At 37.7% G+C, this 22,084-nt stretch overlaps 1 protein-coding gene across 1 annotated transcript in view; it reads left to right on the forward strand.

Moving 5' to 3' along the window:
- The window catches only part of DISC1 (DISC1 scaffold protein), a 204,028-nt gene that overhangs the window by 78,388 nt on the left and 103,556 nt on the right, over positions 1 to 22,084 (forward strand). Inside the window, exons 7-8 of the mRNA XM_065057750.1 lie at positions 5,557 to 5,611; positions 10,131 to 10,233. Of these exons, the coding sequence (XP_064913822.1) occupies positions 5,557 to 5,611; positions 10,131 to 10,233 (158 nt within the window). The remainder of the gene's footprint in view (positions 1 to 5,556; positions 5,612 to 10,130; positions 10,234 to 22,084) is intronic.

A 22,084-nucleotide genomic window follows, 5' to 3' on the forward strand; every position in this document is an offset into this window, starting at 1 on the left:
GAAGTGTAGGACTGACACCACCCTTGTAGGTTTTTTCCTGGTAAAAGAACTGCACATGATATCTCTAAATAATGAACCGGTCGATTTGACTCAAGAAAACTTCAGGTCCAAATATGTTTTCTTATTTTTTTATTTTAGCCTTAGTTGTTAAGTGTCTGGCTTAAAGCTGTATCTTGTTAAGTATAGTTTTGTTCGAAAGCTTTTCTTTCCTGACTTGACTTTAAAGCTCTCTGAGATATGCACATCAAAGGAACTGTAAAAGTACAAGAAAGCTATTGATTGTTTGATTTGAGTTTGTATTTTGGATTTCTTCCTTAAAGGCCCAGTGAAGTTCCTAGACTTAAGATTTCTGGTGGATTTTTGTTGGATTTTTGCCTTGATGTAGACTGTAGCAGATGTTTACGGCAAATGTTCCCTGAGTTGTACTTCTGATTTCTTTTGCAAAGGACTGGACAAAGGCTTTTTTGGAAGGTCAGCTTCTGTTTACTGTTAAAAGCAAGATTACGAGTGTAGGGCTTGATTTAAGTATTTTCATCTTCTAAGAGAGTACAGCTTCTTATGACTTCAATATCAAAGAAGGAATCATGTTAGAAGCCTTCAAGTTGTAGAAGTCATGCACTGTGCAGGCTGTGACCTTTAGAATGAGGCTATCCATTGCAGGCAGTTTCATTACTCTGGGCCAAATTCAGACATACTGCAAACTGTTTAAATTTGCCGATAGCCAAGAAAATACTCTTTAATCATTTTATCTAGGAGGGAATACAAATCCATATGAATTGATAGTTCAGCCCATCATGCTTTCGCATATGTGTACAATCTGAGCATAGGCTTCTTGACCATTGTTCTTGAATTAAAAATTCAAATATGGATAATTTTAGTTGTTCTGAGCTGTGCTTAGTTTTAAACAAATGAAGGTGTTTTTTGCTTAAGTACTGTATTGTGGTGTGGACAGGGAGTGAAATAACAGCATCTAGAATAATCTTTTAGATGACAACAAGGTAAAGAAGAATATTTGCTGTTAAAGGTCATCTTTTTGTCTTTCAGTCTCTTCAAGAAGACATTAGAGATGGCTGCTCAGTTTCTGTATGAAAATAAGGATTTCCAGTACAGAATTTACTTATTTATTTTACACTTGTAGCACACATGTATGTTCTATTTTGCAGTTATGGAAATTACATTCTGACTACATTTTTTTTTTGTCACTGTATTTATATATTTTGTCATTAATACAGGAACTGTTTCTGTTTAAGCAGTATGTGTGTTTATATAACTTGAATGTAGAGAACAGCATGGCTTGCCTTTTGCCCATTTTCATTCTTTGAATTTTTTCTTAGGAAGCAAAACATAAACACACAATAGCCTGGAATGCAAAGGGAAGTATACTAGCAAAATGGAAGGAAAGACATTCAGAAACATGCTTTCCTGTAGTAGAAAGCCATTCTTCCCAGTATTGTGCTAGTCAGCCTTCCTCTGAACAAAGCCACTTCCATAGCATCTGTAATTCCTGCATGTAGATCATAACTTCTCAGAATATTCTTTAAAAGCCTTTTTAAACATTATATCATGACATTTTATGTCCTCTGTGGTCATTGGGAAGCCTGCGACAGAATGAGGAATGTGTGAACCAGGCCACTCAATTTCCAGTCTTCCTTCTGTCCCTGTTGCACTGAATTGGCTTTCTTTATTTTGCCAGCACATCATTCCTGAGTACGAGCATCAATGTCTCAGCAGGATCCAACTGTGTTATTACAATTCAACATACTCAGTACCTATTTATGCTCACAAAAATGAGATACCTAAAAAGCACTGGCTTGCTTGAAGTATTTGGATCTTAATTTTTTTTCCCAGAGTCTATTATTACATGCCGAGTCAGCCTCAGCTCCCGAACATGCAGAATTCCCACATCTTTCTGCAGTTCTCCAGCTGAAGTCCATGTTTTGCCAAAGTATTACTTCATTTGTCATCCAGAAAGGGTAATTCCTCAGCTCCTGCTTTCCTGTTCTAGTGCATATACAAGTCTACATTCCTTTTCTTCTCTCCTCATTATGGATTCTACTATGTGTAAATCCATTGCAAGCCATTTAAATGATAGGCCTACATGGCTATCTGTGTGATTGAAGAAATTACGCATGATGTATAGGTTGCTGTCAGTTCTGCAAGTGTTTAAACCCTTTATTTTCCTACATTTAGTCAGTTAAATTTGCGTTAATTGAATTCCTGTCTCATTCTAGTTCTTCCTTCAGCTGGGTCAAGAACTTTGCTTTCTCTGTGATGGAGTTAGCTTATATTGAATTCAAGGAATAACTTCTGAATGGTCCCTATAATAGATTGCAGAGACTGTGAAGACAACCAGTCAAATTCTTGATTAGCTCTTCTGCTAGAGAAGAATAGCAATGAGTCAAAACTATGGACATCTTCCTAAGCAAAAATTTAGTGTTATTCCAAGGACCTCTTTTTAAAGCCATATTTCCTGGTAGTCATAAGTAAAGCAACTTTTAAACAGACAGAGTAACCCTCTTAAAATGAAATATGATGCTCCAGGGTAGTGGTAGAAGAAAATACTGTTTCTGGTTCAAGTCACATGTTAAGATCGTTGCTGTTAAAGCCCTTTGTTGGTAGAATGAATCTGTATTGACTGCTTGGTTTCTCTTGCGGGTCATTAGCTTGTCAGTTAATTGGAAAGCTTGTGATGGGCTTCTCTGTGATGGTGGTTTATGGTACGAGAAAACGACCCAGGAATAAATGTAGTTAAAAGCTCTTCTCTTGGTAAATGTGGCTGGTTTGTACACAGTTTTGATTCCCGCATGTGAATAGTATCATGGGATAATCTGTAAAAGAGATAAGGGATTTCTATAGTATCTCTCTGAAGGCTAACAAGGATCCAAAATGGGATACTACTGTGAAATTCATACCATAAATAATACACTTGTAAGAGTCTGCATGAGTGCTGTAAATGTAACAAAAGGATTCTTTAGATTCAAGTATGTGGTTAATGTGGCTATCACTAGCTTGAGGCAAAATGATGATTTACTAATTTTATCCTTTTTGATATGTGACAGATTAATACATAATTCTGTTAAAACTATAGTTCTGTTGTCACTGGAATGTCACTGTGCAATTCCTTATTTATTTTTCAGTGACTCAATAGATGCTCATAGAAAGGAAAACTGGGTACAAAAAGGGTATTTTTTTTCTACTCAGCACCTGGATCTGAAAGCCCACGTATGCTTGTGCATTGTTCTTAGCAATATGGACTCTACAACTGGGTCTTTGTCTGTAGTGCTGTTTTGATCTAAAAAATTAAAAATTTTCTCTCTTTCTGTTAGCTATGTGAATTCTCCAGAGGAGTGAAACATCTATGAACCTGGGGGGTGGGATTTCTGTGAGGAAAATAAACAGATGAGAGGAAAGGCACATGGAAGAGATTTATTAAATAGAGGTGCCATCTTTATACTGTTGTTCTTCTGGCTATAACTGCACTTTACATTTTATTATGGCCTGGGTCTTTAGAGTTGAATTTTATAAGGCAGTTACAGAACAATTGGGTCAGTCACCCATTATTCATTCAATTGCACACTGCAGCCTTGCTGCTCCCCGGTGACATCTGTACACAAAGCTCAGCTCCTTTTTACATAACCTGACCAGCTCAAATGCCAATTGTGGGAGATGCTGAAAGTCACTGAGAGCTCCAGTGCCTGAGAAAAGAAATGGCTAAATAGTTCATTCCCTCTGGCATGCCCAGAGGCAGGCAGGGAGCTGATAATGGCATCATTACACATGTAATGTTTTGTGTTTTGCCCATATATTATTGTAGAAAAGGGAGAAATTGGAGACTGCTATGTGGGAAATCTTGTTAAACCACTTTTATGTAGCTAGCCAGCTGTATTTCTGTTTGTTGCCTTACACAGGCATTGACTTACGCTATCATGAGCTATTTCTGAGGGGTCTGCCTCATCTGGGGCTGGAGGGACCCCCTTGTGCTCTGGTGGTAATGAGGTGGCTGGTCTTGCTGGGCTGTGGACTGCAAAGGTGTGTGCACCATGAAGCAGGGGGTTAGGGAAAGCAATGCAAATAGCTGTCTCATTAATGTGATCAAGTGATACAGCTGAATTCTGCCTCTGAGACTGTCTTGTGCCTCTGTGCAGCCAGGCAAGGTGCTCCAACCAGCCTTGCTCTAGGTGGTCAGTAGCTGAGTGCAAGTCCAACACTGCTTTGAGGTTCGGACTTACATGTGTACTGATTCTTGAAACAGCACTTAGTAAGTTCCGTGCTTGGAAAATACGGAAGAGCAAGTTCTCAAAAGAAAACAGAGATGCACAGAGATAGGGAGCAGGGACTGTGCACATGTCAAAACGGGCACTCAGTTGTAACATGCCTCCTGAATAACAGTGACTTGTGTTTCTGCCAGCTGTAAAATGAACACAATGCTGCCATATCTTGCAAGAATTATCATTGAAATAAATCCAATAATGTTTCTGAAATGTTTGGACACTTCAGCGCTGAACACTAAAGAAAAGCTCAGAAATAAATTAGTAGTTCTTTATTTGGGAAGAACATCAGTGGTAGGTCTTGAAGTACAATTTTTACAATGCAGCTAAAAGGAAGCATTGAAATGCTGCTGGTGGGGGGTGCTGACTGTCACGTACACTGAATTGAAGTGATTTTCTTTTCTTGTGGAAAAGAAAATAGCTTGTGATAAAGTAGATGAATACTGTATAAAAGCGTATGCCTGCAAAGTAGGAGGGAGGGAAGTATTAAAGTTGCAAAAATAATCTCTATATTTCTAATGATTTTACTTGGATTTTTGAACTTTTCGTTAAAAATTAACTTGTGAATTTATCTACAAGCACCAAAAGGCACAGGTTTCCATTGGGTTTGCTAATATCAAAGTAGTAAACCTACCTGTTTTTATATGTGGAAGAAAACCTTGCATTTGTTTGTATAAGCATTGACGATGCCTCAATTTCAGCCCACTGTTGAATCAATTTGGTACAAATATTTTGTAGGTTTTTATTAGACTAAACAAACTAAGTAGTGATATTTCATATAAAATTACTGTGAGAACAAGTGATAGCTGTTTGAACTTTTCCTGGCAGGGTTGGAAGCTGGGTTATAAGAGAATAGTTAACTGCAACTGTTTGTGTAAGAAATGCCTTTGTGTCAGGTGTTTGGATGGTAGCTCAGGAAAGCACTGGTCCTGCATGCTGCTGAGAACTTCTAAGATATTATGGTTACACAAATGATCATAATTGTGTTTCAGATGGTAAGTAAAATGTGTATAAACTCATTAGTTAAGAACTGTAAAGCTAGTGTGCAAACCACTTTGCAAACATGGAGGATTAAGTGGGTAGAAGTTGGGTGGAAGAAATATTGGTTAGTCACAAGCAACAGTGAAACCAAATATACAGATTTTATATTGGTATTGGCTCTTTTGTGTTACTATGAGTCATCTTAAAGCCTGTATGCTTCCATCTGAAAATGTGTCTTGTGTAGCAGACCACGATGAGCACAGCAGAGAAGGTCAACTTTGTTTTATTGTATTTTAATCCCCTCTAGCCTTCAGGAAAAAGAACAATCGTTCAGCACTTCCATTAAAGAGACTACTGCCAAAGTAAGTACAGAATTATTATTCAGAATATTTAGAGAAGGAGATAATAGCTTGCATCTTAATAGATTGTGTATGTTTTAGAAAATTAGTTTTGCGATGTTTCTTCTGAACAGATTTTGCAGGTAAATATTTTTACGCATACACTCCAAAAAAACCTACTCCAACTTATATTTGGACAGGCCACATAAATTTTGCTTAAGGAAGCAGATTGAGTAATCTGTTGTTTCTCGGCTTGTGTTCACTAGTGGTCGGTCTTCTCACCGGTTTCCATTTAGGAACAGATTCCTTAGCCTCATATAATGAAAGCGAATTCTGGTCAAGGTTGAATGTTTTCACTCTTAATACAGAGCCTCTTACTTTCCTAGCTGACTGGCTTTGTTGTTGTGAAGGAAGAAAATAAATGAAGTACCTCTTTTCTCCACCCTTTCACTAATAATGAACTAGCAATCTAATTCTCATCCCACTTTAAAATATGAAGAAAATTGATGTGGCATATTTGGCATACGTTTTGTTTCTAACCAGTTATGTTAATACTTTTCCTTTTAATTTTCTTATTTCTCATGGCCTCCTTTCAAGAAAGAAACTACTAAAGTTTTCTTTTTTATTTCAGAATTACTCAGTGAGCCACAAAGCATTTTTGCTCCAGGAGTGGTCTAGAAAAAGGCCTATTTATTGTAGCTAATTCATATAAGTCTACGTGGAACAGGGCATGGAAGGCATTTCTGGGTTTTGATCAGTAATGAATTTATACTCTGAAACTAGTTCATTTTTCATGTTCTTTTTCTAACAGCACTCACCAAAATCAGTGAAAAATTTATCCTTTGTTGTCTTCTAAGTCACGTGGATCAACACTTTTAGCATGCACTGTTAAAAATACCATTTAAAGACTGTGTCTCAATACCTCTCCATCCTTCTCTCTTCTGCTTTATTTTGAGCTCATTCTCCTCTATTCCTTGGTTATGCACCATCTTGGAAAAATTAGTGTAGACCATTATAATATGATGTTCCTTCCTGTATATTTAAATTACTATAGAAAAAGCATCAAGGAAAATATTGTAACTGACCTACTACTCATCTACTAAAATGAATGAGACATCTGGTACCTCAGAGTGCTGTGTTGTTTCAAGCTATCTGCAAGCTAAAACATAAGTTACAGATTTTACCCTCTGCTCTGAAAATATGTGCCTCTTGGAGTTTTATTTTATAACTATAGTATCTAGACACTATTTCAATAAGAGCTGAAACACTGGGTAACAATTGAGAAGTCTGCAAGTTAGAATTCCACAGCCTGTTTTTTTCTTTAAATATTCAATAGATAAAATATCATTTTAATTTTATTCCATTCCTATGTTATGACTTTTATTTATTGGAGCAGATAAATATGAAGCATGTAATAATACTCCTCCAAATAATTTATAATTTTACTTATTCAGATCATCTTATCCTATTATTTTCTTCTCAAACTGAATAGAGCTGGTCTTTTAAAGCTCTTTGTTTTGTGGGGAAGACACTAGATTGTCAAAGGTCTTTTCTTTTCCCATGTGCCACTAGCATTTATATGGCCTTTTCTGCCTCATCTGTGTTGTTTTCAGCTGAGGCTGCAAAAGCTGAGATTTACCTGTTAATGAAGGGGCAATCTCCCTTATCCACCTTCTTCCTTTGGAAATTAATAAGTGCTTTTGCTAATGGCAAGATTGCACTGTATGGGAGATCCAGGTGTGCTGCCCTTTTCTTCAGGCAGCGTAAAGAGAATTTCTGTGTTTTCCAAGTTACTGTTGTAAAGAAATGTGAAGGCTCCTCAAAACTTTTTTTTTCCTAGAGGTGTTTGGAGGAAGAGTAAATTTCAGTGCGTTAGTTGGTGTCCTTGTCCCTGTTTTTGCTCCTTTAGATCAACTTTATATGCTGGAGAGATGGAAGAGGATGACAATGGGCAAATTTGCTTTTGATATTTTGCAGCTTCTCATCTTGATTTCTTATATCTTTGCTAACCAGTGTCCTACTGGTTTCAGAGAGACTTCTTTGTGTCTGAACACAGATTTGTAAGGTATAAATCTAAACAAAAGTATTTTTTTTCTTTTTTTTTTTTCTTTTTTTTTTTTTTTAAGTTTGCAAAAAAAACCCTGCGAAGCACTGAAGAGGATTTTGGAATTATGCAGTAACATTTGGCTGTAAAGAACTTCCCTGAAATGGAAAGGGAGTTTTTTTAGACTTGGAGCTTGCTGCTCCATGGGTGGCAGCAGAGCTGATCACTATGAGCAGTGACAAGGCATTGCTGGGCCAGAGGCACAGGCACTGGCAGTCAGACTGGTCAGGGGAGGATGGCACATGCCCTGGGAGCAAAGGAGGCTTTGTGAATGCTCATTGTCCTTGTTAGCTAAAAAGTAACCTTTCCTTGTGACTTAAAAAGCTACTGTAATGAATAACAGTAACTGTTATTAGGATAAAATAATTAGGAAAAAATGGAAAGAATTGGAGCTTGTAGAGTAGAAATGATGTAATGTAGAAGCAGTGCTATTAGTTTAGAGGACGTTACACTATTTGCCTCTCCCAGTTGCTCATTTAGTTTTGTGGAACTATGCCATATAATAGTTCTGAAGATTAATGTGGTTCATTTATCTACAGAATACATGTGACACAGATACAAGCAGAGGCTCTGTAACACACTTACCTAATGTTCCAGAAGAATCAGCTCCAAGTCAGAGGAACTGCCTTTCGGCCTCTGATCTCTGCATTTGGTCCATTAATAAAGCGCACCAGCGAGCTTCATTCTGACAGTCGTGCTTACAACGTGGACAGTGTTCACTAGAAACTGATTAAACCTCCTAGCTTATTTTGCATAATCGCCAAACAGCTGTCTAGTGGTAATGACTTTAAGTTACTACCAGCATGGGATATATTCATGCAGTTTTCCTGGAGCTGAAAGAGCCCCCATCTAATTGCAATTCACTGAGCCATTCAGTACCCCTAAAGAGAGAGCGCTGCTTCAAAAGAAGTCATTAAAAACTTTCAGATTTATTTTAGAGATGTGAGACTGAAATAGCCTTTGGGTTCTTTAGGTACGTTTATTCACCTCTGACAGGTTTGGACTTTTTGAAGCATTTTAAGTGAATTAGTAGGCAAGTTGCTTAGGGGATACTGAAACAAAGTGAAATATCTGGGAACTGAAAAATTATAGTAGGTGCAGAAGTGATGAGATATATGTGTTTTTAAATTAATAGAAAGACTCTAAAGTCTTTAGATAGTAACAGTTACTGCTTGAAGGATAGTTCTGTTGACTCAAGAAAAAGATATGACCCATTTATGGCTAACAGATGCTCGCAGCTAAAACAAGAGGACATTATCCATTTAAAAGGATTTACAGTTAGTGTCATATCTGAATTATTATAATTTAATTGTACAAACAGATAAGCCATTACAGCTGTAAGGCTTTTGCTCTTAAAAAGTGAAGTGGTAGCTATGCTTCTGTTAATAAGCATGGTATATACACTTATTTTTGAGGGGGAGGTGTGGAAAAAGTCAAGGAGAGCAGGAAATCTTTCCTCTGGAGATTTCATTTCACATTTCATCTCTTCACAACTGGCCTGTGCTTCTCTTGATTATTGCTTTACCCTTGGCTCCAATGAGTGCAATGTTTTCTCAAGTGTCAGCTACAATTTTAAGCAAGTGTTTGACGTCTGCCTTCAGAACAAGTGGTTTGCCATAGCTTGATGAGGATTTTTTCTGTTTGTTCATTTTGCTTTCCTTCATAAATGTGGAGTAAGAACCAACATCTTTTTTGTATGTAGGAGTTGTATGAATTGTTTATGCTCTATAAAGTTGTCCTGAGGTGGGTAATGTACAGTAAATGTAAAGTACAGAAACAGTTGAACTTTCTTTCTTTTTTTCTTCTGTGTCTCACCATGTTATTAGTACTAGTCCTGATTCGTTGCTGAAGGAAATTCCAGCTAAAAAGATAAAAAAGAGAGAGGGAAAGTCAGAAACGTGACGCCCCATCAGCTGTGTGGTGAAATAAGTACAGTATTGAGCTGGTATAGCCTTGTTTGTTGCCTTTGCAGAGAATTAATGATGGATATTTTGCCTTTTTTTTCAGTTAAGATGTGCAGCATGGTGTATTTTGTAGAAAAATTGCTGTATATTCTGTATTATGGTATCGAAAACTCCAAACATTGACTTATTTACACTCCCCTGTAGGCATCACTAATAATGCTGAAATCATACAGAATCTGTTAGATGGCCTTTCTTCTTCTATGTGCAGCCTCAGTATCTAGTAGTGAAACTTCTCTTATGCAGGTAGCTAATGCTAATACCATTCCCTGTTACAGTAGAATGTGTGGCAAAGCCTGGAAATTTTGATTCATATTGGGTATTTCTGTAGAGACATCATTTTTTATTAAGCTTCTTTACCTGGCTGTAGGATGTTATATCATGTCTGTAAAGCAAGAACATTTGCAGCCTCATTTAAGTTACCTTATACTTTTACATAACTGAATTATATGTATCATGGCTGTCTGCCTCAATCTAGGTTTGCACAAGTCAGAAACTCTGCAGTACTTTAAGGAGGAAAGTGAGTGATATCGAGACGCAACTACCAGCTCTACTTGAAGCCAAAATGCTGTCCGTTTCAGGTAAGTTTAAAGTGATGAGAAGGACTAACATTGATGAGTGGTCTGTCAGAGCACTCGTTGACCCTATCATGGCTGAGACTTGCTAGGAAAAGTCACTGATGTGCATTTGTGTTGATCCCTTGAAGTCATGGCAAGTTCAGCAGAACAGGGCTGTGTTGTATCTTGTGTAAGGTCCTTCAGGCCCCACTTCATGGTTGGGAACTACTGACAATTGGATGCTGTGTGGTAGGCAGTAAACATGAAAGGAACACTATGTTTTTCCATAGGTGAAGTTGGTAAATAACTATCAGTAGCTCTTTCTGGACCTTTGAAGTTATATGTCTAGAGCTCTATAGCTAGGAGCATGAATTTATAACAAAGGTATAACAATTAGAAGTGTGGCTTTAAATGACACTCTCAAATGGAATACAGTAATTGGCAGCTTCTGCTGTTCAGATCGTTAAACAACTAATGTTGATAGCAAAAGAGCAGTTTGGTCCTTGGAGCACTCGTGCATGTTATTTACAACCAGTAGAACACTGAAATGTGATTAGAGAGTCTGATACATAACAGCTTTACATGCCACTTAGTTGGGATTACTGCACTGCTCACTAAGAAAAAAGGTAAGCACAGTTCTGCCTCTTAAGTTTGAAGAGGTGGGTTTTCTAATTCAGCAGATTATTTGTAGATGTGTAATTAGGTGTCTCTTTGCTGGACACCTGTCTCAGAGAAGAAGCTGAATAGGAGGGAGTGTGGACTTGGATGCAAGGAATTTTCCAGTGTTACACCAAGAGAAGAAAGGCTAGAGGGTTTTGAATACAACAAGGTGACGTGTTGTAGCTATCTGTTGGTGATTTACCTTCTCAATTAGATACAAGAATCTGGTACCAGCGCACATTAATTATTTTAAAATGAAACCTCGTGCCATGTCACATGGTTTGCTTGCCAGAAATGGATAATGTCAAGCTTGAGCAAAATCCTAAAGGAAATTACGGATCAAATCTTGTATTGCTGCTGAGCGCACTCAATTTCCTTACTTCTCATAACACCTCTTCAAAATGGAAAACCTCTCTGTTTCTCTGTGTCCACCTGTGAGAGGTGAGCTGAGCAATCGCCCTTCTCTGCCCATGGGCTGTTTGAATGTAAGTAATTTTCTCACTTTCAGAAACGGGGTCAAAGTTTTCCCCAACCATTTTATGACTTTCTTGGGAACAAAATAGCCCATAAACTGGATGTGCAACTGTTTCACACTGCCAGCAGGAAGCAGTTGGCCAGAAAAGATGTAACTCAAGTCTGACACTTTGAGAGAGTAAATGACAACTTGAGGACTATTTCCAGAACATTCAGAACAATATTTTATATTTGTTAGCTCTTAAAAAGAGGTTGTTTGTTTCAGGAATGAATTCAAAAGACAACCTAATGCTGATGTTTCTATGAACTGTTTTCACAATATTGTGACTATGATTGCTTTTCTGTGCTTTTTAAGTAGCAGCAGTGCTATTTCTTAGTACTGATAAGCATTATCAGTACTTTTTTATTCTTACTCTGAAAACTTGTACTTCAGGGAATTTTAATGACTTTGAATGGTACAATCCTACATTGTTACTAAGGCAAAATTCTGGAGGAAACTGGTTGAAATTCAAGGACAAAAGGTAATTTAGTGACAGTGGATACTGTAATTTCTTTACGTCATTGTAAGAAAAAGATGCAGTTAGTTGATACGATGGCACTCATCTATGTTAAATGCAGAGTAGTATCAGAGGATATAGGGGAAACTTAAGAATAAAAAAAATAGCTCTCTAAAGACCTGAAAGTTAAAAAAAAAAAAAAAACCAAACAAACAAACAAACAAACAAAATCTGAGAAAATTGAAATATTTTTAGTCTTGGAGCATGAAGTGATAAAATTAGAAAAGCTAGGATGCAGAATGAATTGCACCTAGCAGAGAAACAAGTCAGGAAGAAAAGACTTGGTATATGCCGAAGAGGAAGGAGGTGATAAAAATAGCTTTTTATTTTACTTAACAATGTGGAAACAGTGAGCGGTGGATAATATAGAGAAGGCTGAAGCATTCAGTATCTGTATATTCCTGTGTTAGGCATAAATTAATGACACCTCTTATATAAGGCATAATTAAAAAGTGTGTCTTAACTTTTTAAATACTGGTTAAAATTTAAGCAAGATGCTGTATTCTTGTAACCCCTGAACTGTCAGGCAGCTAACAGTATGTTAGTCAACAGCCTGGATATATGAAATCATTAGTAGGTGAGAGAATCTTCAATTTGGTAATATAAAATTATTTAAGGACAACATCAGAATAGCATGAAGTTCAGAGGGAATTATAGTGTATATATAAATATGCAGGTAGAATAAAGTTTGGTGGTCATAGTTGGAGGTTTTAATTTAGTCTGGAAGCATCACGCAGGGATAAATATCTGTTATTTCTGCCTTTTTTTTTTTTACCATAGCAGTTAGATCATTCATTCAAACAATTTCCTCATGCAACTGTACTGATGGATACCAAGAACAACTGTTTTTGTCTAAACAGATGTTGCGTCATTTTGGTTTAATGTAGCATTTTCCTTGAGGAAACAGACAGAGTTAAGTGATTTTGGAACAGCGTCGTAGCAAAAAGGTAACTGAATGCAGTTGCACACATCTGGATTCATGCATCCCAAAAGTTAAGTTAGATGAATTTAAGAATACAGTTATTGAGTGATGCATTAGTTTCAGAGCTCACATGTGATGACTTAATAATGTGATGACTTGGAAAGCATAATACATACCTCAGCCTTTAATGGCTACCTTGACAGCTTCAGACAGCATTAATCTTTTATGTGAACTGTACTTTCTATTTCAAACACATTGTGTTTGCACCAGAAATTGGAAGAATATAGCTGGTCTTTTTTTTGAGAGGACAATGCACAATAAATGCAATGTAAGCAAAGCAATTCTGTTAGTCCTGTCAATACAATACCTTGGATTTTAAGATTGTACTGTAAAGACATAAGACATGATCCTGTATGTGTAAATGTCTCTCCTCACTAATATTTCTTTCTCGGAAGAGGTGTAAAATTAAATTTGGAGGAGAAAGAAGTAAGGTTTGAGAATCTTTGGATTATTGAAGGTCATAGGATAAATATAATAGATTAATCAAATCCAAGTGAGATTTCACATGGGAAAAAAAAGAGAAGCCTGTACTTAAATGTTCAAGAGGTATTTCTGTCAACAGTTACAATTGAGATCCTTTATATCAACAACTCCCTTACTTCTGATTGACATTTGCTTGTTGTGATAAATAACTTGCAGTTAATACTCCTGAGATGCTAGTCTAGAATTTTTCTCCAAACATAATTAGTAGAGTCTTATTATATTGTTCATGGTTTTTAAGTCAGTAGCTTTAGCTAATTGTAGCTAACAACTGCTGCTGATTGCATGAGATGTTACTGTTGACATACACATTTGTAAATACTTATCAATGAAATCATATGGTTTAGCATCTACTAGATTTTTATTAAAACAAAACACCTTAGTGTCAGTGCTTAGAAACCTACATGGGAGTATTATAACAGTTGCTTCTTACAGTAGCTCTTAACATGTTTATAAATTTTTTTTCATCAGTTATGGGAAGAACATGGCAGTACATGATACTCTGGTCTCTCTCTTAGCATCGTATGTCTATTCAGCATGAAATTTTTTGGGGGAGTAAATTGAAAATGAAATAGCCCTAAGCCAGTAAGAAAAATCAAATAGGGACAATGTGTAAGCAAGTGTGAATGTGACTTTAGAAATATTATTAAAATTTATTTTCCTACTTTAGGCTGTTTTGCATGAGAGCAAGTCATATGTGAGAAATGGTGTGTTTCTCGTTTTTCCTTAGTAAGAAAATAATTTGAGAATAGGAGGGAGGATGTAAACTAAAATGAATTTTTAGCTATCATTTTGTCTGTCTCTTGAATGAAAGAAGTTGGTTGATATATTTTACAGTGTCTTAATATACTCTATATGAATTTTTTCCTCTTGAGAATGCGTGGTAGCGTGGGACTAGAAGCCAGAAAGTGACTAGCAGGGAGCTAAGAAGCCATGAATGAAAAACTGAATTCATTATGTACTATGATATGCATGTCATTAACTTTCCTTATGTCTTTGCAAATACAAATTAGATCCAAACACAGAGTTAGCATGATGTGAGTTGGAAGACGTTAAAAAAAATTAAATTCTGATCTTAAAAGTGTCTAAACGAGTAAGACCAGTAAGAGGTCCTGTGTTAGTGTCCTAAAATTAGCTCTATCTCTGTTTCATTAGATACCTGGAAATGGGAGCTGGTTGAAAATGCTCTTGCAGAATGATTTCCAGCAGTACAATGAAAAGGGTTTTGTCCTTCTGTCAGTCTAGAATTGTAGTTTATAAATAGCATGACTTAAATACTAGATAGTGTATTTTCAGAAAATTTGATGCTGAGACTGCTGTCTCTTTGCCTGCTCGTTGATGCTGAGTTAGGGCAAGTTCTGCAGCCTCAGAAAGCAACTGTAAACAAAAAGGCTCCAGCCTTCCAGTTTTGGTGCTATGTGTTCCTGTTGGGAATGAGACTGATGGAGAAGGGTCAGAGCAGTTGGGGTGGAAGGTGCCTGTACTGTATTCTGTCATTTCATGGACAAATTTGTACGGGCATAAAGGTCTTGACATGATGTTGAGATCTTCCCCAGACATGCTACACGGAACTTGTAATTTGCCTTTCATTGGAATGGAATGGTGCTTATGGCTTGCTTGTTTGTTTTTATTTTTTAGTTTTTTTTTTTTTAAATCCTTTCTGCATGTGAGTACTGTTGTTTGGTAACAGTTAGAGAACTCGGCTGGTCTTAGAGGCAAAAATACCAATGCCTCTTTGTGCCTTCTTATGAAGGCTTAGTTTGTGATAAATTGGATCTGATAGAGGCTTGTGTCTTGTCAGATGACATGGCTGCTTCTCCACTTTCAGATTCTTGTTTTAAGCAGCAGTCTGGGTTGATGGCTCAGAGGCATAATGAGATTAATTCTTCTTCATGCCTGTATTGCAATGTCTGGTTCCAGCATATAATGCTGTGTATTGGGGTGTCTTCCCACAAAAGGCACTTTATGCTCTGTGAAATAAAATTTACTACCACGTATTGCTGCAAGTGATGTGCTTTTTAGCAAGCCTGTTAACTAATTTTAAAAATAATGCCAGTGAGCCCCCGCAAACCAACCTCCAAACAGTCACGCAGGCTGCAGACAGCTATGCAATGTGTCTTTTTATCTCATTTCTAAATGAGACTGCTGAATGTTACTGGCTTTCAGCGAACTTCAAGGATAATTTGTTGTAGCTGAAGTTTCAGCATGGTATGTGACCAGACAGCAGAAAATCATTGCTTTTGTTGCAGAAGTCAGCCAGTCATGTAACAACTTACTCCTCTTCTCCCCGTACCTAGACCATTCCTGGAGTGGGAGAGAGGGTCAAGCAATCTCTTTGGCAGTTCCTTTTCTGGGGTTTTTTGCTCGAAGGAGAAATGTTAGATGGAGAGAGCTGTGAAGGGAAGGTGCCTTGCCCCTTGGAAAAGCTGTGCTCTGGTCTGGCAGGGACATAATAAAACCCCTGTGCAATCTGTGGAAAGGGAGAGTGATGCCCACCTTTTCACTGACTGTCCAGGGAGCCAAGGTGACAAACCTCTGAACCTCAGTGCATGCACTTTTGGTGTCTAAACCTAGACAGCATGAGTATTTCCCTCCCTGATCCTTCTCTGGTGTTCTTTCCTGGCTTTGTTGGTAAAAAATGGGCTGATGATTTCATGCATCCCTCAAGATCATGGAGATCAGGTCTGGGGTGCTTCCCTACCCTCTGCATAACCCTCCTCATCACTGGTAGAAGTAGTGAGTGGAGAAAAAGGCAGGAGACGAGGGAGATGTCAGAGATCCAGAGACTGAAAGGCATAAGGTAAATGGGAGCTATGAGGGAGGGAAAAGTGATTATGTAGGGAAGCCAGTTTGCATACGTGTCGGTGCTGTTGGGTGACCCTTGAGCCTGGGAGTCACTTTCCAGTTGGGCATTCTTTACCGTGCGGAAAGAGAATGATATGTAACTTGTAACAACCATTTATTGGCCAATGCACATAGGAAATTGCTGGGACTAATGTGCTCCCGGACTGTACTTGTCACCTACAGTGCAGGCGCTTGACAGCATCTGGAGGCCCAGCAGTCACCAGTAGCTATTGCTCCTTGGAACAGGTTGTGTTCTCAGTATAGCTGAATTGCCATCTTCCAAACCTCTGCCTTTTTCTTCAGTGGTGGTTTGTTTGTTTTTTTTCCTTTTCTCAATGATAATTTTCACTCGAGCCTTTGTGCTTTTATTACTGATTTAAATTGTTGTTGTTGTTTGGATTTTTTGGCCCCTATTCTGCCCTGCCCCCCCCCCCCCCCACTTTTTTTTTTTTATTCCTGGGTTGCTCTGTGGTGACTGATTCAGTCTGGGTACAAGAGACTTTCTGTGGTAGAGAATTCCTTTCAGGATCACATCAACCATTCACTTGCATTATGCTTCATAAAAGTGTTGGCACCTGTTATTGCTTAAAAGCAATAATTGTGATTCACATATGCTGAAATTCTGTAAAATGTTTCAGGAGATGGTAGACTGTCCCTCACTTGCTATTCAGTTCTTCAGAGATGCAAACACACTGACAGTCCTTCCAAAATTTTACATTTCTGTCATGTTTAGCTTTTTGTGAGCAGCTGAGTGATATTTATTTTCTTCAATTTATTTTCTGGTGTTGCGATCAGTTTGTATTATCATTTATTGCAGAGTGGAGGATTTTCAGCCTTGAATTCCAGTGCCATTGATAAATACCATGGTGGCAAATGCTCTAAGCTAAAATGTAAATTTTCACTTTCTTATGTATTATTAAAGGTAGTGTTAGTCTGTGAAGAATTAGCTTATAGATAATGATAAATGATGAACCGTCTGTTCTTTCCTGCATTCAAGCTAGTGTCCAAGCCGAGTATGTATGCTTTACTGTTATGCAAAAATTGCCCTTTGGCTTGTACTACAATGAACATAGTTTCAGTAAGTATGGGATGTATCTCTCTGCTTCACGTATGAATAATGGAAACTATAAGGATGTGTAATTTCTAGCATAAATATGAGAAAAAGTGGGAGTAAAAAAGTTGTGAGCCATTAGCTTTGTCTTGTATTTTGAAGGGGAAATATTTAACAAAGCTTAAATAACAACACATTTTTTGTTTTTTATAAAATGTGACAGATTTCAAACCGTATTTTTAGGCATTTGTTGCTGCCAAATGGTATCAAAATAGTGCTTTGTTAACCCTTTCCTTTCCCCCCTCTCTCAGCCTACCCCTCCCCACTAAGGCAAGGAAATAGGAGGGCAAAGAGAGTGAGAGGACTTGCAAGTTGGAAAAAGTTAACAATGTTTTACTAATGCTACTGAGAAAATAGAGAAAATAATACAAAATATACAAAACCAATCTTGAATTCCCCAACAAACCTCAGCACTGCTCCAGAAACTGCAGGGCAGGCACCTGGAAGTCCTGTGTTGGACTCTGCGGCAAACTAGAACTGGATTCAAGGATGCAGGGTCTGTCACTAGGCCTCAGGTCTCAGGGACAGCACATACGGTCTTTCCCAGATGCTGGCCATAGTTGAAAAGAGAGCCGAGACCCTTGTGATCTCCCACTTTTATATGAAGTATCACATGGATGGGATGGAATACTTAGTTGGTCAGGTTTAGTCTCCTGTTCAGTTCATTCCTTCTTGCTCACAGGATGTGCATTTTATCAGTGACCTTTCATTCCACTACTATGTCTACCAAAACATGTATCCAACTTCAGAAAAGTGCAGTTACTAAGAACTTAGCTGAAAGAAAAATTCACTAAATGAGAAACTGGTCTTGTTTTTAACAAAACCAGGATAGGCTACTAAATGGGCAACAATCTGCCCAGTATAGTAAAATCTGACCATGAGCTGTTATAATGGACATGAGTTTGTGGCTTGTAACTATGTACATAGCAAATATGCTTGATATGCAGAGCACTGTTTAGCTGTAGTGTTTAGCCATGCAAGTAAAATTTTGGGAAGAGAGGAAAATAAGGTAAATATACTACTTATGTTTATGGTGAATAAAAGCAATTATATAACTACTTTGTACTTGGGGATAATTTTTAATTTGATTTTCCAATTTGGGTTGTTTTGTTTAATTTGGCTGGTATTTTTGGCCTTCATATCAAGCTGTTGGAGCTTACCTAATTTCACTATCTGTAGGGAGCAGGTTATGAAGGATGCACACAAGGGGAGAGCCCCAGAGGGCAAGATTAGGGAGGAAGTTTAAACTGGGTTGTTTTTTGCTGCCTTTTGAAGTAGCAGTAAGGTTCAGCTCCTCAGAGTTAAGTACACACACTCAGCTCCTTAGGGCAGCGTACTGCAAGCATGTTATTCAGCCTGTTCAGAGCACTGGATACTTCAAATCAGCTGGAAAGTGCAAATATGACTTTTCAGTGTTGTACTTGTAGAAGTATAATCAGTTTGGCCAAGTTCCTGTGAACTGTTTCAGTGTTTGTTATAAACTCAACTTTACTTCATGTGATTATTCTTCCTCTCCCCCTCATTTTAATCAAGCACTGCTGATTCCATGTATTTATTCAAGTTGAGACAGAATAGATTTGAGGTTCTAACAGAGCAATAGACTTTCTTGCCTGGATGCTTATAAACAGTTTTCTGAACTTGTGGGTTTCCCCATTTGGTGTACCACTTTGCATCACTGGGAGTCAGGGAGGAGGATGGGAAAAGTTGCATTTCACCCTTCAGACCCCTTCATAGAATCCCTGTCTCATTACTTGATTTAGACCAGGAGATCAGCTTTGGTCTTAGACTATTAATTTCTTAGTTTTGTTGTCTCTGTACAGATTTTCTGAGTAAGCAGTCCTATTAGCTTCAGTGATTTTTGAGTTTTCTGGGAAGAGATAGGACTGACCTCATGTATTAATATCTAATGTCACCCAACTCTCCCAGCGGTATGGCTAAAGAAAACATAGCTCTGAGTGGTTGACAAAGTAACAGTTACAGTGTTTACTTAGGCAAAATAATTATTTCATTCTCAAAAAGAGGAATTTTAACATTTTCAGAATATCAGCAGAATAAAATACTTTGACACGTGTCTTCAGAATGTTTCTACAGCGTCCAATATGACTTTGTTAATAAACAAAAAGCCCCAGGAGGGCATGTTTTTTAATGCTGGCAGCTAGAGATTATATATTAATTTTAAACCCAACCTTCTTTTGGCATTTAGAAAGCAGTTATTTTGGTTGCTGTGATTGAGGTCAGAAGCTCACTGATGGCACTTGTGGTGCAAGAGTTTGTCTATACTGTTTGTACATGAATTTTCACTGCAGACTTCCAGACATTTCTGCTGTCATGGGCAGCTGCATCAGGCGGTTTTGCCTTTTGGGCATGTATCTGATGCCATTTCTTCATAGTCTCCATTTGATATAAACTTCACTTCTGGGACTTATGATCCATTCAATATATATTAAACTTTCATGTGTGATATCATAGCTTTTTCCTTGCTGTCTTGTGAAATGTAAGAGCAGGCTCCAGATTCTAATGAAGAATCTCTTGCCTTCATGTTTTATTAAGGCTCTTGTGTGTTGGTGCTTAGGATGAGTTCAGCTGAAGTAAAAGCGCACTGTTTAATCTAAGTCTTGTTGCCTTAGAAGCACCTGAATGTCTACCATTATCCAAGTGATTTTGTCTTGCTTATCTTGTTGCTGTTTTTTACCCTTTGGGAAATGTGTGACAGATGAAGAAAATAAAATTTTTGCTGTTGTTTCCAATAAATTCACTGGTAAGCTGTAAGATCCTACGATTTGTAAAGCATATTCATGGTTATTTAATTGTATAATTCTTTGTAAGAGGGAACTGGCAAAGAGCATATTAGCTGAGGATTAGAAATAGGGGAGTCGTCTCTTTTTAAGAGTTGAAAAAAGAAGCCAGCTTTAAGTAAGGAAAAGGGGTTGACTGAAACTACCATAGCCTTGGGACTAAATTAAAAACAAAGAAACAAGACAAAACAATTTTTTTTTTTAAAAAAAGCCTCCCAAAAACACAAGGCTACCCAACTTTGCAATGTTCAGTCTTCAAACCTGATTTATTTGATACAGGCTTTCCCAAAATTTAAGGAAGTGCAGTCTCCTGTTGGCACACACCTGTCCTCAACCAGCCCCTGGGGTGTGCAGCAGCACTTTTCCTCCAGAAGAGTGGTGGTGATTCTGTGCGGGAAGTGTTCCCATTTGCTCTTACACTCCAATGGATGGAGCTGCTCCCAGCATCTGGTGGGGCTTTGCTGTCTGCCAACCAGTGTAAATACTTGTGGTCCGATCTTGCTCCCCTGTCCTGAAGGAACTGAGCAACAACCAAACCAGTCCTGTTCGAGACTTTGTGACTGACGCTTTTGAGACACCAGATAAAAAAGGATGCAATGCCACAACTTAGGAAACTCTGTGGATTTGATGTTTTGGATTATGTCTTAATATTCTAAAATAAACTTTTAAATTGACCTGTTGTGTATAAGCAACAGTTTATTATATTCCTGAAGCAAAAGCCAGAGAACACCTTTATATCTGAGTAATGCTGGTGGTATTATAAAGTTATTTCAGGAGTCTAAAGTCATTGCACGTATTTCAGCAGCTGACGAGACATATGTGTGACTGGATGAGCTTTACATTAATATTTCCTTCAAAGCTAAATATTCTGAGTGCCTTTACTTGCTAGATGAGTTTAATTATTAGATCATACCACCAAATTTTTGCTAAATTAGGATGATGCTAGAGTTTAGATCTTGTACTAGAGATCTTTTGACTTGTATTGAGCAAGTTGACATGGAAATTATTTTTGAGTATTTTTTAGATTGATGTGGGAGGTTTGTAGTGTTGTGTGTGTGTGGTGTGTTGGGTTTTTTTTCCCCACCCCATCCAAGTAGCTGAATCATTGAAGAGACACAGGTACAGCTGTATAAATGTAGCATTATAATAGTTACTCTACTGCTCCTTAAAAATAATTTCATAGTTGAGCATATGTCATCATCTCTTTATACTTAAGGCCTCTCTGTGAAGTAATGGAGCGTTCTCCAGCTTCTTAAAAAGGGATTTTACAGAAAGGTTAAATGGGCATATGTTACTAGGCTACGCTGTAAACTGCTTGGAAATTGAACTTTTGTCTCTGGATCTCTGTCCAGAGGGGCCAAACATTTAAAAAAAACTTCAGAGCAGTGTGGGCTGGTGATACTGAGGTATTCTCTCTGTCCCTGAGATTTCACACATCACAGAGAGCCAGAAGTGGAAAGTTGTGACTTCTAAATACATTTTCTCAGAAGAACATTGCCTAGTAGTCTTTGTATAGGGTGCATGCCATTTAAGAAATGCAACGTGTCATTTATAAACTACCTTCTGGTGCTTGTTATGAACAACAGCATAGTGTTACTTTGTTCAAGGAGGAAATACTTCAGGGTCTAGCAGATTGATAGCATCTATTTCAAGACACTGTGAGTTGAGGTGCCCTCCAAAACAAGGAAATGGTCTGACAGTTCACACAGCAACGATCAATGAGTTACAGTATGATATTTTCTGAAGTGTGGACCCTTAGAAACAGGTTTTCTCCAAAAATGTGAATTGTATCAATAATGTAAAAAGACTGTTTCTGTGTGTATAAGGTTAAATCTGCTACAATTGTGATTCTTTTTATAGTATATTAATGAAATGAATGCTTGCAAAGCATTTTTTTCATCCCCCTCCATATTGATCTTTCAGTTGCTGTTGGGAAGCATGATTGCTTAATTTCCTTTGTTTGCTGTGTAAC

Source organism: Columba livia, chromosome 3, assembly GCF_036013475.1.
Source record: "Columba livia isolate bColLiv1 breed racing homer chromosome 3, bColLiv1.pat.W.v2, whole genome shotgun sequence".
NCBI lineage: Eukaryota > Metazoa > Chordata > Aves > Columbiformes > Columbidae > Columba > Columba livia.